The sequence below is a fragment of the Erpetoichthys calabaricus genome, chromosome 3 (assembly GCF_900747795.2).
Source record: "Erpetoichthys calabaricus chromosome 3, fErpCal1.3, whole genome shotgun sequence".
In the NCBI taxonomy this organism is placed as follows: domain Eukaryota; kingdom Metazoa; phylum Chordata; class Cladistia; order Polypteriformes; family Polypteridae; genus Erpetoichthys; species Erpetoichthys calabaricus.
In genome coordinates, this window is record NC_041396.2 from 37324337 (window position 1) to 37340956 (window position 16620).

General features: G+C 37.8%; 2 protein-coding genes across 3 annotated transcripts in view; both read left to right on the forward strand.

Annotated features, from left to right (window-relative positions):
* Window positions 1-16620, forward strand: part of LOC114649253 (olfactory receptor class A-like protein 1) — a 94753-nt gene that overhangs the window by 47703 nt on the left and 30430 nt on the right. The gene's annotated exons all lie outside the window — the stretch shown is intronic.
* On the forward strand, window positions 650-2201 carry LOC114649254 (olfactory receptor class A-like protein 1). Its single transcript, XM_028798757.2, has one exon. It carries the CDS (start codon window positions 725-727, stop codon window positions 1679-1681), a length of 957 nt encoding a protein of 318 aa, XP_028654590.1. The 5' UTR covers window positions 650-724; the 3' UTR covers window positions 1682-2201.

Here is a 16620-nt window from a genome sequence, read left to right on the forward strand (position 1 = left end):
TCCAGTAAGTTCTGTCTTCTTTATTCTTCTCATTGTTTTCTTTAACCACAAAATGAAAGTCAAAAATTTGAACATGTGAATAGGGAAAAGTAACAAATATTGCAAATAGGCCTGTTAAATTATCCAAAAAATCAGGTTTAAATATGCAGTTTAAAAAAAGTAAATATCCTACACTGGACACAAAGAAGAAAGCAACTCCCTAAGGGGTGTTAGCCCATAATAATAATATGAGGGACATTCAAATAGTTTCCGCACTTTTTTTAACTCTGTTTATTAAGAATTTCAAAAACAAATTGCATCACTTTTCTACATAGTCACCTTCATTTGCAATGTAATTTTCCCAACGTCGTACCAACTTTTTAATGCCCAAATATTATTCTTCCCAACTTCACCGTTTCCAATGAAAATATAAAAGTGCTGAAACTTTTTGAATGTCCCTCGTAATAATACATTTAATTATAGGGTGATTTTAGGGCAAACTCACTAATTAACTTAACCGACATGGCTCCGGGATGTAGAAAGAAACGTTGAAGGAATACAGGGTCAAACCATCACATCACTCAATACAGACAGAGATCATGCCAGAAACTTGAACCCAATCAATGACTGCCAGGTAAAGTGTTCTTCGTATCTATAACTCTGATGGTGGAAAATGTTTTATAATATTTTTGTACAATTTACCTTTGAACAACTTCCCTCACGTAGGTGTTGATCGTAAGAAGTTATGGACACCAGAGGTATCATCAAAGCTTCCGGCTTCCTCATCCTGACAACCATCAGCATTCCAGCCAACCTGATTGTCTGCTGCGCCTTCCTGCACAATCGCTTCACTGAGGCCAAACTTCTGACAGCTGACATCATTCTTTGCAACCTGGCCTTCACCAATCTCATGGTAGCCTTTATTCGTAGTATTCCACAGACATTGGCCGGCTTGGGTTATCTGCATTTATTTGATGATGATGGCTGTAAAATTACCATCTTTTGCTTTAGAGTCTTCCGGGGCCTTTCCATTAGCCTCACATGCCTGCTTTGTGTCTACCAGGCAGTAGCCATCTCACCAGTCACCTCTTTACTTGCCCCATTGAAAACAAGAATCCCCCAGTATCTGCTGTACATCGTTGTATTTCTCTACTTACTCTACTGCTCCATGAGTGTCATGACTGCTGTTAATACTGTTTCCAGCCTTATCAACAACACTATTCCTCCATACACATATAATTTAGAGTACTGTTTTGTTATATATAAGGATTACTATTCATATATCTTGGTAGGTTTTGGTGTCATGTGCAGAGACCTTGTGTTCATAATGCTAATGACCATCATGAGTGGCTACATCCTAAGGCTTCTCTACCAACATGGCCAAAAAGTAAAGAACATCCGCAGTTCAGATCGTAGTCAAAAGGAAAGAAGAGCAGAGACTAAGGCTTCAAAGGCGGTGGTTACCTTGGTCATCTTGTATGTTGTCTTTTTTGGCATTGACAACATCATCTGGCTGTACACCATTACCATCTCAAAAGTATCAGTTCTTATTTCTGATATCCGGATCTTCTTTGCAACCCTTTATACTTCAGTTTGCCCTATTGTGGTCATCACCACTAATCCAAAAATCAAAGGAAAATTAAAACTGATCAAGCTAAAGAAAGAAGTCCAGCCTACAGAGAACAGTACATGTACACAGTGAATAAGCATTGCTTTATCCACTGTCTCAAGATAAGAAGATATGACTGTTGACAATGTGATAAACCTTGATGTACTTAAACTTTCACTGTTTATTACCTGTCCTTTTTATATATATTTTATTATAAATTAATGACATATGAAAATAAATTGATTCTACAATTTTCTATATGGATACCTGACACATTCAGAGTGTCACTCATGAGTTTACAAGCAGTCAAGCAGCTTTGCACTCTCCAAAATAACACCTCAGTCATTAGCTTTTGTTTAATTTGTACTGAATTCTACATTCTCCCCAACCTGCAGGATGTCTTGTGTGAAAATTCCCAATGCATGCAATAAATGAACAATGATCAGAAACTATACACAAAAGAAAAATCAGAGATGATTGGCAGTGGCATGTGACATTTGTGTCCTGCCAAGGAGTAGAAAGAAGTTGAAATATAGACTGTTATGACAGCGACCCTAAATCTACAACTGTAGCAAACTACACAAATCTGCCTATGACCATATCCAAAATTAACTGAAAAAGTATTTCCAAATTAGCAAAAAATTTTAAATGAAACTGAGGATATGTAGAAAGTATAACGCATCAAAGTTGTGCACTTAAATTTAATGGACTGAATATTTTGGTTAAGTGTTATCCATGATGTCATGCACTCAGTTTTAATCGATTTAATAATTTGGTTAACCTCGTTTGACTGTTATACTGTGCTATTTTTCCTTTAAACAGTTTAAGAAAACATTTTGTAAAGCCTTTTAAGACTCATATGGCCTTTCAGATAACATAAACTCTGTGGACTTTAACTTTAACAATTTTTCTTAAAACAAAAGATTTGCGGAGCATTCTTGTGATTTGCTTATCCATCTTTGTTGTTCCTGATGCCCTGTTACTCAGGGGCTTTTTGGCTTTCTTAGGAGAGATCTGTTTGTTTGATGCTCACTGCATCAAGGTGGATGCACCACAGCAGAGTCTGCCAGCTGCTTTCACACATTGGCATTTACAAAGAAGAGTTACCGCTGAAGCTTCACATTCAGTGTTTCCATTCATATGTAATAAGAGAGTTTCTGCAGCTGCAGGTATCAGACAGCAAAGCCTGTTGGTTCCATTGATCAGAACATAAAGAGCAGGTCAATTTGCCAGTAATTCAGAGACCCAAGTTACAGAAAAAGAAAAAAAATTTGAAGTGTTTTAAAATTAGCACTGACAAATCACATTAAATCAAACTTTAATGATGAAAACAATATATCTGCTCTGAAAATTACTAAAACAATGTTGTCAGGTAAACTGCTTTCTATACAGGTGCATTGCTCAGTTCTGTTACATTCAATAGACATGAAGAAATTCAAAAAAGCAACATTCCCTCTGGTAGTTTAGGCACGTTAAATTATTTGATGGCCAGCGTGACTGAATCTGGGTGTGTGTGAGGGGAACAATGCATTGACAGGAACACCAGATTAACGTTGGCATAACCAAAGACCAACAGTAGAGTGGCACTGCCTCAGAGCAGAATGGATGACATTCCCCAACTCATTGCAAGAAGAAATACTGTATCTGTTGTGGTGCCTCCAGACAAGCAGCCAATTCCAAACAGTTCAGTGTATGGTGCTGGAGGCTGTCCCCGCAGTTACTGACACCATCAACCCAGCACACTCAGACTTACTCAATTTAGATTTAAAATTTCCAGTTAACTTATTCAGATGTGAGAGGTAAACTGGAGAAAGTCTTGGGCAAACAAAACGTGCAGACTGCGTACAGTGACCAGACTACCCTTGTTATTTTGCTTATCCGTAGTTAAAACAGGTTCAAAAGGTAAATACTGTCACATGTACAGACTACAGTGAATTTCTTACTTGCATGTGCTGTTTGATGTAAACCAAGATTATTCTACAGAAAAAGTAGACATTGCTTCAAACCATTCATCCCTTCACATAATGGGTCATTTGTTATCTGTGGATCTACCAGTTTGGAGTCAAAGGTTCCAACGTTTAAATCATTATTGCACACTTTCCTCCCACATCAACAATAAATGTGTGTGTTAATTGGTGGCTCTAACTTGGCTCAGTATGAGTGGGTGCAGGTGTGTGCAGGGGTGCCCGTCGGTGGACTGGCCCTTGCAACCAAAGCTTCAGGTTTTTACTCCACAGAACCTCAAACCTGATCTAGATCAGCAGGTTTGACAAAGAATGAGTGGTTGTATCAATCCATTAATTTAATAAACCTGCCCAGTCCAGTTTTAAATGTCATGTAATGTAATGTACTGTACGCTCATACATGAACTTACATTTACTTAAACTTTGGAGTCAACCGTCTTTGTTTTGTGGGAGGAAAACCAGAATACCTTGACAAACATGGTGAAGAATTTAAATGATACATTTTAACTTATCAAGATCTCAGGGGTTGTCATCAGGACTAACCACCTGGCCAACATGCTAAACTTATTTTTTACACTAATGTTACAAAAAATATTGATGAAAACAACTGCCTGATACAAAACACAATTTAGAGTAGTCTTAAAGACTATGATATATATTTTTATTTAATGTTACTTACCCCTCGTACTTTGTTTGCTGATGTCCAGCTCAGGCCACCACTTGATCCCATTCTATTAATTTATCTCGACCATCACTACACACTACAGGTTGTAAGCAACCTATTAAAAAAATGTAGGGTGTTTAGTAATTGACGATCTACACTAATTTGAACAGCATGTTAATTTTAAGACTGTTTATTCAACCTGTAATTCAAATTAAGTAACCACTTCAGTCCATGACTTTACTTTACTGAGTGCACAGTCTCTGGCCAGTGACTTGTTCTTTTAACACATGTTGTCTAGTTAGTGCTGCCTTCTTCATTCTGATCATTTCAATCTTTAAGCACAAACTGAAGAGACCAGAAAGTCAAAAATATGAAGACATACACAGAGAAAAATCAAAAATAAGTGTAAAATAATTGCATATTTCATTTAAAAGACACAGTTATACATTGTACTTCATTTTCATTCATTGACTTCTGCACTCAGAATGTCAACAGAGATTGCTGCAATTCAGCAAATGCAGTTGTATTTGATCAGGTCAGGTCAAGTTAAGGAGAATGCACAGGTACGGCACACTGCCGTACCCACCACACGATGAAACAGCTCAGGATCCCTGTTTGGCAACCCCCCAGGCAGACATGTGGTCCAGTCCCACCCTTCAGAAATGATCATCTATCTGCCACAGCCAGGTATTATGTAGTCATCCCCTTGGCTTTGTCCTGCCTCTCGGGTCCTCAGAAATGAAAATCCTGTGAGCTGGATCACATTCAGGGACTCTCACCACATGGCCGTACAGCACTAACTGACACTCCCTCACAATGCAGGCAATGTACCTCATTCAGGACTCTGTGAGCAACCGCTCATTCAACACAAAGTCAAACCAACGGTACCCAAGGATTCTCTGAACAGACACAGTACCGAAGGAGTCCAGTCTTCATCTCAGGTCACTGGATAGCGTCCATGTCTCGCAACCATATAGCAAAACAGGGAGCACCAGGACTCTAAAGACTTGGATCTTCATCCTTTTACAGAAGTACTGGGAGCATAACACATCCTTTTCAAGCAACCTCATGACCCCCTTGCTCATTCAATCCAACTACTGACTTCATAGGAAGAATCACGAGACATATGAATGTCACTGCTGAGGTAAGTAAAGCACTTGACAAGGTCGACACTCTCTCCGCAGACAGACACACTGCTGATGGCTGTGCCCGAGAGGTCATTAAATGCCTGGTATTTGGTGATATTACTAAGATGATTCAAAGGTGGTTCATTCATAGTTGATTTAAAACTTCTACAAATCATGATTCTTTACTGTCATGTAACTCTAAATTAGACCCGCCTCCTCATTAGATTAATTTGAATAAATATCTACTAGCAAGAAGCTGTACAGGTTAAAAACATGTCACTCAAACACGGCATTATTAATCACTCTGTTTCAACCATTTTCTGAACAAAAAATTCTCTATATACATTTTAGAAAAAAATGTACTTCATTTTGCTTCACTGTTTCATTGTGGCATGGTTATATTACATATTTTGCTTTTTTTTAACTCATTTCCTCAGTTTTTATTTATAATGCATTCAAATGACATGCCTGCGGTGGGTTGGCGCCCTGCCCGGGATTGGTTCCTGCCTTGTGCCCTGTGTTGGCTGGGATTGGCTCCAGCAGACCCCCGTGACCCTGTGTTCGGATTCAGCGGGTTAGAAAATGGATGGATGGACGACATGCCACAAAAAGTACATAAAGCTGAGTGATGATTGGAATTGTAAACGTGCAATACAGGTGTATAATGGCCCTGGCATTTTAAAAATGTAAGGTGATGCTTTGATAAAATAAATATGTCATCAGTTTATTTCAAATTTATTGTCTTGTGTACAAATTACAATGACTTACCTGTTTGCCCGTAAGACCAACAAGAACCATGCCACCAATGTCCTTGTTCAACAGCTGAATCACGCTTAGTTAAGTAAAATACCACATCTCATTTTCTGAAACTGTTTTTCCTGATGAGAGTTGCAGTGTAGATAAAATCTAACATGACAAAAATATAACATAAAATAACATATCCTGATGTTATTTGGAAGAAATAAGTGAATAGCACTTGTGAGCTTTGTTGGGCTGAATGGCCTGTTCTCGTCTAGATTATTCTAATGTTCTAATATGTAGTGATGAGAAAATTAACTTAGTTTCCCTTTATAAACAGTTTTGACACTAAAATTAATTTCACATACATACTATTTTACAATTGCAAAACTATATTTTTTGGGATAATAAAGGCTCTTTGTGGAGTGAAAAGAAAGTAGCATTGCTCCTTAAGGATTTAGCAATGCCATACACCTATTTTAGATGCCTCAATTTCTCAGAGAAGGTTCCAGATGAAAATAAAGGGGAGAACAGTGTTTTTGGAAATGTAATATGGCTAAAGAAAACCTGCAAAGAGACAAAAAGGCAAAACTGCAAGAAAAAGCTGTCATCCAATGAGGCAACAACATCGTTGTACAAGGTAGTTAAAAAAGAAAAAGAACTATCTGCTGTCATTCAATCCAAACTTTATGTGTGACTTGCTAATCCAGTGTTTCTCAAACTTTTTTGTCTGTTGGCACAGTAAAAAAATTAAAAAAATTTCGCGGCACACCAGGAAGAACAACAGTTGTTTTATAATAAAATGAAAAATTATTTTACCTGTTTTTAAGTATTACATTCAATGTGAAGGATGTGCCTGTTTTTGAGAGCAAATGCAATCTAATCGAGGCTCCAAAGTCGACAAACAAACTCGCATTTCAGCGTCTATTGTAAGAAGTCTCTCTCTTTTCTTAGACTTGATTTCAGTCAGTGCTGAAAATCCAAACTCACAAAACCATGAAGATGCAAATGGAAGAATTATTTTGATTGCTTTTAAACTGATTGCAGGATATAACTTGTTGATTGAAATCCAAAACACATCCAGGCTTTTCTCGGCAAAACTTGGCTTAAGAACTGCATCGTTTTTTAAATCAATGAGCTGCTCTTCTTCTTCAGTTGTAAGATTTGTAGCTTCATTGTTTCCAAATGGATAGCTGACCCATCCATATTCATTACTTCCAACTGTTGGGAAGTAATGCTGCAATGCTTACTGCAGGTGTGTCAAAGTGTACAGAATTTCGGGGGTGATTTCTTTATTTGAAGCACATTCATTGTAAGTAGGAAAGCAGTCGAAGACTCCTTTCGAGATCTTACTTTGCCACAACGACAATTTTTCACCAAATGACTTCAGTTTTGAGGATGCAGTGGTGATGTTTTCCGATGGTCCTTGAAGACTTAAATTCAGTGAATTTAATTTGTCAAATAAATCAGAGAGAAATGTCACCTTAACCCACCACATCTCGTCATGAATAAAAAAATCCAAAGTCTTTTTTTTCAGCCTCCAAGAATGAAATCAGCTCAGCCTTGAGTTGGACGACACGCTTTAACACTTTTCCCCTGGAGAGCCAACGAACGTTGGTGTGATACAGGAGGCATTTGTAGTCTGAATCCATTGCTTCACAGAGCTGAGAGATAAGTCGGGATGCAAGCGGTCGAGATTTGATGAAGTTTACAACTGTAATCACTTGATCCAGAACAGACATCAAATCTTTCGGCAAAGATTTGAAGGCAAGAGCTTCTCTGTGGATCATGCAGTGAACAACTAATACATTTGGATTTTCTTGACGCACAAGAGTGACGAATCCCTTTCTATTTCCCTGCATGGAAGGACAGCCATCGGTGCAAACGCTGACACAGTTTTTCCACTGTAGTTTGAAGAGCAAAATGTTTTCGTTCACCACATTGAAAATATCTTCGCCTTTGGTCGTAGTTTGTAAGTCTTTGCAAAATAAGAATTCGTTGACACATTTTTCATCCTTTATGAACCGAATAAAAGCTAGCAGCTGGGCTTTGCCGCTAACGTCAGTGGATTCATCAACTTGAAAAGACCACAATAGAGACACTTCATCGTCAGGCGCGTCAAAGTGTTCTCAGATTTGATCTTGTAAATCTGACGATAAGTCTTCAATTCTGCGTGAGATAGTATCATTTGACAAAGGAACTTTCTTAACTTTTTCGGTGGCATCGGGTCCAAGGATAGTTTCAACAACTATTGCTAAAGCTGGTGCAATGACTGATTCAGCCTCTGTATGCGCTTTCTTGCGTTTTGCTAATAACTGAGCAACCTTATAACTTGCAATCAATCCCTTTTCTGGCAGCTTTAGGTAGTTCGTAAGTTTCTTAGCTTGTTTATTTTGTTGAGCCCTGATGTTTTCGAAGTATTCCTTCGGTTGCGCTTTTACAGCTGGATGTTTTGTTTCCAAGTGTCTCTTCAATTTGCTTGGAACAAGCGCCTCATTCGACAGAGCTGAATTGCAGATCAGACAGAATGGCAATGGAGCATCTTCAGGTCCCGAAGATATGAAACCATATCCGATGTAATCTTCTTTGTACCTTCGTTTGGTTCCTTGCTTTTTTTTTAACGCTTTCGCAGTTTCATTCTTGCTAACGTATTTCTCCATGGATAACAATGAATAACGCTTATTGATAATTTGTTATTATTAGCATACACCTAAAAAATTTAAATGAAACACATCGCTTATTATTATCGTTACCAATTCAAAAACTGCTGTGCGTCTGCTAGGGCGGCCTACATTTTAGTCATTATAATAATATATGTATAGTGGAAAATTCCATAACCTGAATAGCTAACACCCCTTTCCGTCAAAATGTAGCGTTCCGATTTAGCAGGGCAGAGAAAAGGGGAGAGTGCGGGCTACTATTACTGGTCGTTGCAAGTGGGGACGTCATCGCAACGTAGGATAAAAATTTAATAGTACGCAGACCTGTGTAACGCTGCACGTGTAGCGTTCTGAAAACCTGTATAAATTTCAAATATTTGTAGAAACTCCCGCGGCACATCTGCAAATCTTCCACGGCACACTAGTGTGCCGCGGCACACAGTTTGAGAAACACTGTGCTAATCCAACGGACTGTAACTTTAGCCTAGCAACCAGACGGCCTCCCATCAGCCAAAGTGCACTCCTGCTGCCTGATGGGAAGTGTACTCCCCAAATCTAAATGACTGCTAGGCTGCATGTAAGATGAAACTTTAGGGAACAGAAAAAATCTTTAAGTATATATTACACACCATTCTTCCTGGCTCAATGGTATGGATTTAACTGGTCATTTAACAGCATCATTTCAAGATTTGTTTGCAAAGTGACACAAGTGCAATTTTGCTCAAATTGCTGGCTTATCATTAATATTAGTCTATAGGTATCCTACGCCCAAGTCTGGGTGACTCCCCTGGACATACGGTCTATGAATGACTGCACTTATCTTAGTCCTTTCTGTGGTCATAAGGAGGGAACTGAAATTATATATTGAGCACATTTGTCTCACTTAAAACTATCTAAAATGTTTCCAGGGCAAGATCCAACCTGTGAATGCTGCAATCAAGTTCCAGCCTCACTGGGTCACATGTTTTGGGCCTGCACCAAATTAACATCATTCTGGACAAACATTTTTAAGTGCCTTTCAGACAGCTTTTGGTGTCACAATCCCTTCTAACCCATTAACAGCACCTTTTTTGTTGTAAATTATTATTAGTTATTTTTGACAGTGATCTCACTCTATATTAGACCTTTCATATGATTGCAAGATGCTAGAAAGTTAATACATGCTTTTAGTTTTAGCCATCTATATTATTGCAATGCAATCCTACCAAAAAAAGAGAGAAGGTCCTCACTGTGTTTTGCCGGATGGGGTGGAGAAGGAGCTTCAACAGGGCGGGGTTCAGAAATCGGAGGGGTGTACACATACAGTGGTGGGGTTAGGATTTCAGACCCGTCCATGGAATGTTATCTACATTTGCATAGTTAGATGTGGGCAGCTCGGAGTTTGTCACCCGATCCCATCCTGTTTGTTACTGTGGAAAGATGTACATGATCTACCAAAGCATTTCTTTGTTTTCTTTTCAAAATGATTGGTTCAAAAAATGCTGCGTAAGCTCCAAAGTATTAAGTTTTTATAGATTTTATCACATTATAATAGGAAAAAGAATGTGAAAACCACAGATAAGATGGAGTGGGGGTGATTTAAATTATATGGAGGTTGTAGATAAAGCAGAAGATATATACCCAAATGGCTCTAATATGAAAGCAGATGAAGGTAAATGATTCCAGTAAATGATGATGCTTTATTAGATGACCAGTAACGGCACACTGCACGATAGAATACACTTGACTTGAGCATTCCTAGTTTTCATCCTCTTTCTCTGTACGTTTAGTATTCGTTTGCTCAGAGGTTGATGCGCTTGCTGCTTCCTGAGCAGCTCTTCTTTTCTCCACCATAGCGGCCCGCTTCTTCTCTTCTTTCATCTGCATCTTTTTTTAAAACGGATTAAGTCAGTGTTTGTCTTGCAATTACTTAGTATGTTTCCTTCAATTTTTTTACTTAAGCTGTCACTTAAGTCTTCAATCTGCCTCAAGAATGATTTAATATATGAAGAGGAAGGGGAAGTGAAGCAAAGGTGGTAGGGATGAGAACGGCGCCCATACACATGTGCTGCCCTGCTGGCCACTGCCGATAGTTGATTCTACAATAAAATAAAATAAAAATAAAAAGAGGAATAACTTTGGAGGTCAATCATCACCCCGAAAGTGGATAGCAGACGTCACATTGTATATGTGTACCAAATTTCAGGTCAATGGGTCAACATTTTGTGAGCTACAGGTGATTTAAAAACCTGAACAGACAAGCAGACAGCCATGGTAGTGTATTATATATAAAGACAAGAGGAAGCTGATGGTGGTTTTATACTAGAATAAATAAATAAGTAGTAGCTTTACGATTAATGTATATGAGATTTACTTGAACAAATTACTAGGTAAAATACACAAAGACCCCCAAAGGCAATGCAAAAGGACAAATTTCCCCTTGGGGATCAATTAAGTGTCAATTATTATTATTATCAAAAAAGGGTCAACCAATTCAAGCAGTGTGGGCAATTTGCTGTGGTTTTAGTGGTAAATGAATTGTCAAATTATTTGAACAAGATCAACCCTAGATTATAAAACATAATCAGTCACTTTTTTTTCAGCCTTTGTCTATAGATACTTTTATATAAAATAACGTGGAAATGCATCTTAAAAGCAGTTAATGCATTACAATGCAAATCTTCACACTTTAGAAACTGTGCATCAAAGCACCATAACTTATGTGAAATAAACTAATATTATTTAGGTGTTACCCTGGTCCAAAGCCCATGAACTGTAATGATGTAATGACATGTTAACAGTTCACGTAAACAGGAGACAGCAGAAAGAAACTCATATTAAAATGTATAATAATTTAATATTTTGGAACTTATGCAGCATTTTATGAACCAATCATTTCAGGAGGAAAATAAAGAAGAGCTTTGGCAGATCGAATAAAACCTCAGGCAAAAGGGATGGGATAGGGCAACAAACTCCAAGCCACCCATGTCTAACAATGCAAATGCCGATAACATTCCATGGGTGTGTCTGAAATCCTAACCCCACCTATGTATGTACATGCCCCTCCGAGCTCTGCACCCCGCCCCCCTGAGAAGCGTGACAGTTTGTTCACGCTAGAGAATTATACTCATAATTTTCAGAAGTGCAACAGTAATGCACACGTGTGAAATGTAAATTTGGAGTAAGCTATTATGAGTTATTTTTGATTGTGATCTTTCTCCATAGTCAAACTTTTATAATGTTCCTTAACTGAAACAATGCAGTCTTAAGCCAATGTCATATTATGCAACATCTAGTTGTGAGGTATTTCAGATTTGCAGACTGTTAAATTAATCTAAAGCATTAAACTTAATATATGCACAGTGCAATTCACCACAAATACATTTTTTAATTTCATCATCATTTAATTTGTTCTTTGATCAAGATTTATGTTTTTTTAAATAGCTCTACCTTTAGAAGTGAAGTCAGCTGAAAACGTGCTAAGTAATTCATCAGGTTAAATATCAATGATGTTTAAGATTGTAATGACAAGAGCTGGGAGAGACAGTAAATGTACTTAGGGACCACCTTGGTACCCATGTATGGCAAGGAAAAAAGTTCAAATGAAAATCACATACATCTTGCAACCTCTGAAGTTCAATTCCTGCCTGCTTTTAGTAACTTTCTATCAATCTCTCAGGGCAGAAGAGGCAGGCCCTTCGTAAAAAACCCGGAGGTGATGTCACCTTTCATCTCAGAATTCATCATCTGCTCTACAGGTGAAAGAGAGGCAGCCGTTAGATACCAGAGACCCTCAGGCACTTGACTGGCTAGAGTCTCCCCAGACACACACCAGATGCAATAATATCCACAGGCTTCAAACTGCAGTCCCTCCATGGTGATTGACAGGTGACCCCAGCTCTTGAGGAATCACCAAAAAACTGAAGGGACATGGCAGAACAGGCATCCACACAAAAAAACAAATAATACATAAAACTGATAAAAATACATAATTATACAAACAATAAACAGAAATAACAACATTAATACAAATTATAATAACCAAATGACTAAAAATGAACATAAAGGATATAAACAAAGAATTTAAACATAAGGCAGGATAGTGACCTGGATTAAAAATAACAATATTGCCCTCTGCAGGCCATAGTGTGTAAATCAGTTGCCATTCCACCGACTGACTGTCACTTACTCATTCTTTATTTCTACTCTACTGCAGTGACATTTTACCCCACTTCCTTTCCCATTGCCATGCACATGCACATGGGAGTCAACTTAAGGGCTTTGTTGATAGTAACTATCCTCTGCACACCAATGCCTTCTCTTGGGCTCCCTCTACAGAATGGAAGATTGACAGCCAACTCCATCTCTGATGTCATTTCCATGTCTGTCCGCCGGGACCCTCCTGTTCCTGCCCTTTGAACTCATAACCCGGACGGATATCTGCCATCTTGAGTCAGTTCTGTTATGAAATCATGTTTGGAAAGATGTTTCCACTATTGTTACATGTGTTTTCTTTTGTCTTATGCCTTTTAATTATACAGGGTCACCAACTGGTGTTTCAACTCTTTATCGTTTTCTGTGTCCTGTTTTACACCATGGAGTGAGATGTCAGGATGATTCAGGAATATTTCTGTCAATAGTGGCAGATGTAGAGGGGAAATATTTTACTATTCTCCCACAATTAGCACTGACTTTACCATAATGTAAAATGTCCAATGTTTATTAGTCAGAACTGCGGTCTCCTTTGTCTTCCTGGATTTTTTATTTTCTTTTTGGCAACTATCCCTGTGTTAGGTTAATTTAAAATTCTGTGTTTATTAAGCAGTAACGTGTAAAAAATATGTGTACTGAACCAACTTGTTTCAGTTGAGAGTTATGGGGCTCTGGCCTATAGCAATCCTTTTTTGGATTATGGGGATAGATTAAGTTATGTGTTTTATTTATGTATTTATTTATTAACAGTTTAAGAAAATATTTTGTGACCTGTCAGATAGCTCACACTCTGTGGAGTTTGTAATTAGCAGCCATTTCTTTAATAGTTACTATACATATAAAACAAGAGTTTCAAATTCAGCACTAACAAATCACAATAGATCACAAGTTATTGATAAAAAATATTTTTCTTTTCCAAAAGGAAGTATCACAATGCTGTCAATTACTTTGTACACAGATAAATAACCGCTCTCTGTTACCTACAACACGTTGAAAAGAGCCAAACATTTACAAAAATATATATTGTTACATGTTCCTACAGACATTAATCTGTCTTGCAGGTTCTTCAAAGACATTTTATGGTTCTTCATTGGGTTATTTGGTTCGTCATAGAACTATTGCTTGACAAAGCACCATCCCATTCTGAGAAGGGTTCTCTGCATATGAAGTTGGATCTTTGGGCTTTAAAAAACTTCTAATATCCAGAAAAAAAACTGAAATCACATAAATATTCGGTGCAGTCCTTTAAGCTTCATGTGACCTGTCAGATAGCTCATACTCTGTGGAGTTTGTAATTAGCGGCCATTTCTTTAACAGTTACTAGATTTGTGGAGCATACTCCTGATGTTCTTATCATCTCAGCTGTGTCTGGTATTCTATTACCCAAGGGCCTTCATAGCTTTCTGCCGTTGTTTTCCTCAGGAGATACCTGTTTGTTAAAGGCTCACTGCATAAAGGAGGATGCACCACAGCATAGTCCACTGGCTGCTTTCACACACTGGTACTTGGAAAAGAAGAGTTACAGCCAACAAAGGTAAGATGTGTGCTTGTCCTCATTTGTAACAAGAGTGTTGCTACAGCTGCAAGTGTTAGGCAGCAAACCCAGTGGGTTCAAATAATGGGAACATACCGAGTGGGGCAATTCAAATGGCAAGTACTTTGCTAGCTAACACCAATATTATTAGTCACAGAAAGAGAAATCACAGTACTATACACAAAACAGAGTTTCAAATTCAGCACTAACAAATCACAATAGATCACAAGTTATTGATAAAAATTGTTTCTTTTTCAAAAGGAAGTAACACAATGCTGTCAATTACTTTGTGCACAGATAAATAACCGCTCTCTGTTACTTACAACACGCTGAAAAGAGCCAAACATTTACAAAAATATGTATTGTTACATATTCCTACAAACATTAATCCATCTTGCAAGCTCTTCAATGGCATTTTATGGTTCTTCATTGGGTTATTTGGTTCGTCGTAGAACTATTGCTTGACAAACCACCATCCCATTCTGAGAAAGATCTCTGCATACGAAGTTGGATCTTTGTGTTTTAAAAAACTTCTAATAAGCAGAAACAAAACTGAAATCATATATGGTAGGCTACCTAGCAAGACACTGACAGATTAAGAAGACCAGGACTTAGCCTGTATTATTATATGCAGGAAGAGTCCTTTTAAAATCATGACATTCATATTTCACAAATCTGTTGCCATCTCTTCATAGTTATTTGCTATATGGAGCCTGTTACAGATCTAAATAAATAAAGGTTCTTTCCAGAACCTTCATGTGGATGGGTCTATTGGGAAACAAGAATGATTGCCCTTTGGCATTGCTCTGAAGAACCACTCTAGCACCTTTATTTTTAAGAGTGTAGGTGTTAGTTTAGCACTGACTCTGAATTTGTCCAGTAGGATGGAGAGTGGGTTTGTGTGAGGACCCAACGATAAAGCCAGGCAGATACCAACAGCCAACAGCAAAAGACTATGCTTAAGGAAATTATTTGTGGTTTTTTAAGCATAGACAGGTGAAGTGAGTTTTTCAGGATCACATAGTAAGACAAAGAAAGGAGCTGAACCTGAAGTCTTGCTGTTTAAAGTTCACAGTCACAGCTACACTGTCTAACATCACATTTATTTATATTATACCGCTGAAATGTGAGCTTCCTGCAAAGGCAACATTATGTGGATGTCCTCTTTTTAAGACTTAAAAGAGCGGACTGACTAGTATTTTTAAAATCCATGATTTTGTCTTGATTGTTACTTGGACTGTGTAAACACACAGCAGACCTATAGATTTTTTCTGATCCACATGTGACACGTATGTGTCTTTCTGTCAGTGTAACTCCGCAGGGTTTGTTTAAAGAAAGGCACACATGGCAGAAGGTAGTCTGACTCCACTAACAGCCAGGAGGACTGGGTAGAGCCACACGAAGGTTCCAGAAGGAACTTGTATTTATTTAGATCCATAATAGTAAATACAGTAAATAGATGGTAACAGATTAGTGAAATAGAAAATGGGTCCTAATTTAAAAGGGCTCTTGCTGCATACAATAACATAATAAGTCCAGTTGTTCTTAACCTGTTTGTTTCCTGCTAGAAAACCTACCATATATTAAAGATTTCAGGTTTTTTTTTTTCCCTACATATTAGGAAGTTTATCACAGCATAAAGAATTAACTTCATATGCAAAGAACTTATCTTTCAAGAATAAAATGGTGCTCTGCCAAGCAATGGCTCTATGAGGAACCAGACAACCCAGTTATGGACCATAAAGTGGTATTAAAGAAACAGTAGAGTGTACAGACAAATAAAACCATAATAATAATAATAATAATAATAATAAGGCACATGTTTTCAATGAGAATTTAACTGTTAGGAAGCGGAATGTGCAATCAGAAAAACTAGGATGTGCAACTTAAGGTTCACATTCTCTCTGAAGACCACAAAACTGCTACGAGGGACGTTTAAAAAGTTTCCGCACTTTTTTTTAAACTCTACTTATTAAGTATTTCAAAAACACATTACATCACTTTTCTACATAGTCACCTTTGTTTGCGATGCAATTTTCCCAGCGTCGTACCAGCTTTTTAATGTCCAATTACTGCTCTTCCCGCCTTCACCTTTTCTAACGAAAATATAAAAGAGCGGAAACTTTTTGAACATCCCTCGTATAAGGACTCTGG

Bases quoted from the DNA above. Each gene is read 5' to 3' on its own strand.
- LOC114649254 (XM_028798757.2), top strand. From the start codon at position 725: ATGGACACCAGAGGTATCATCAAAGCTTCCGGCTTCCTCATCCTGACA.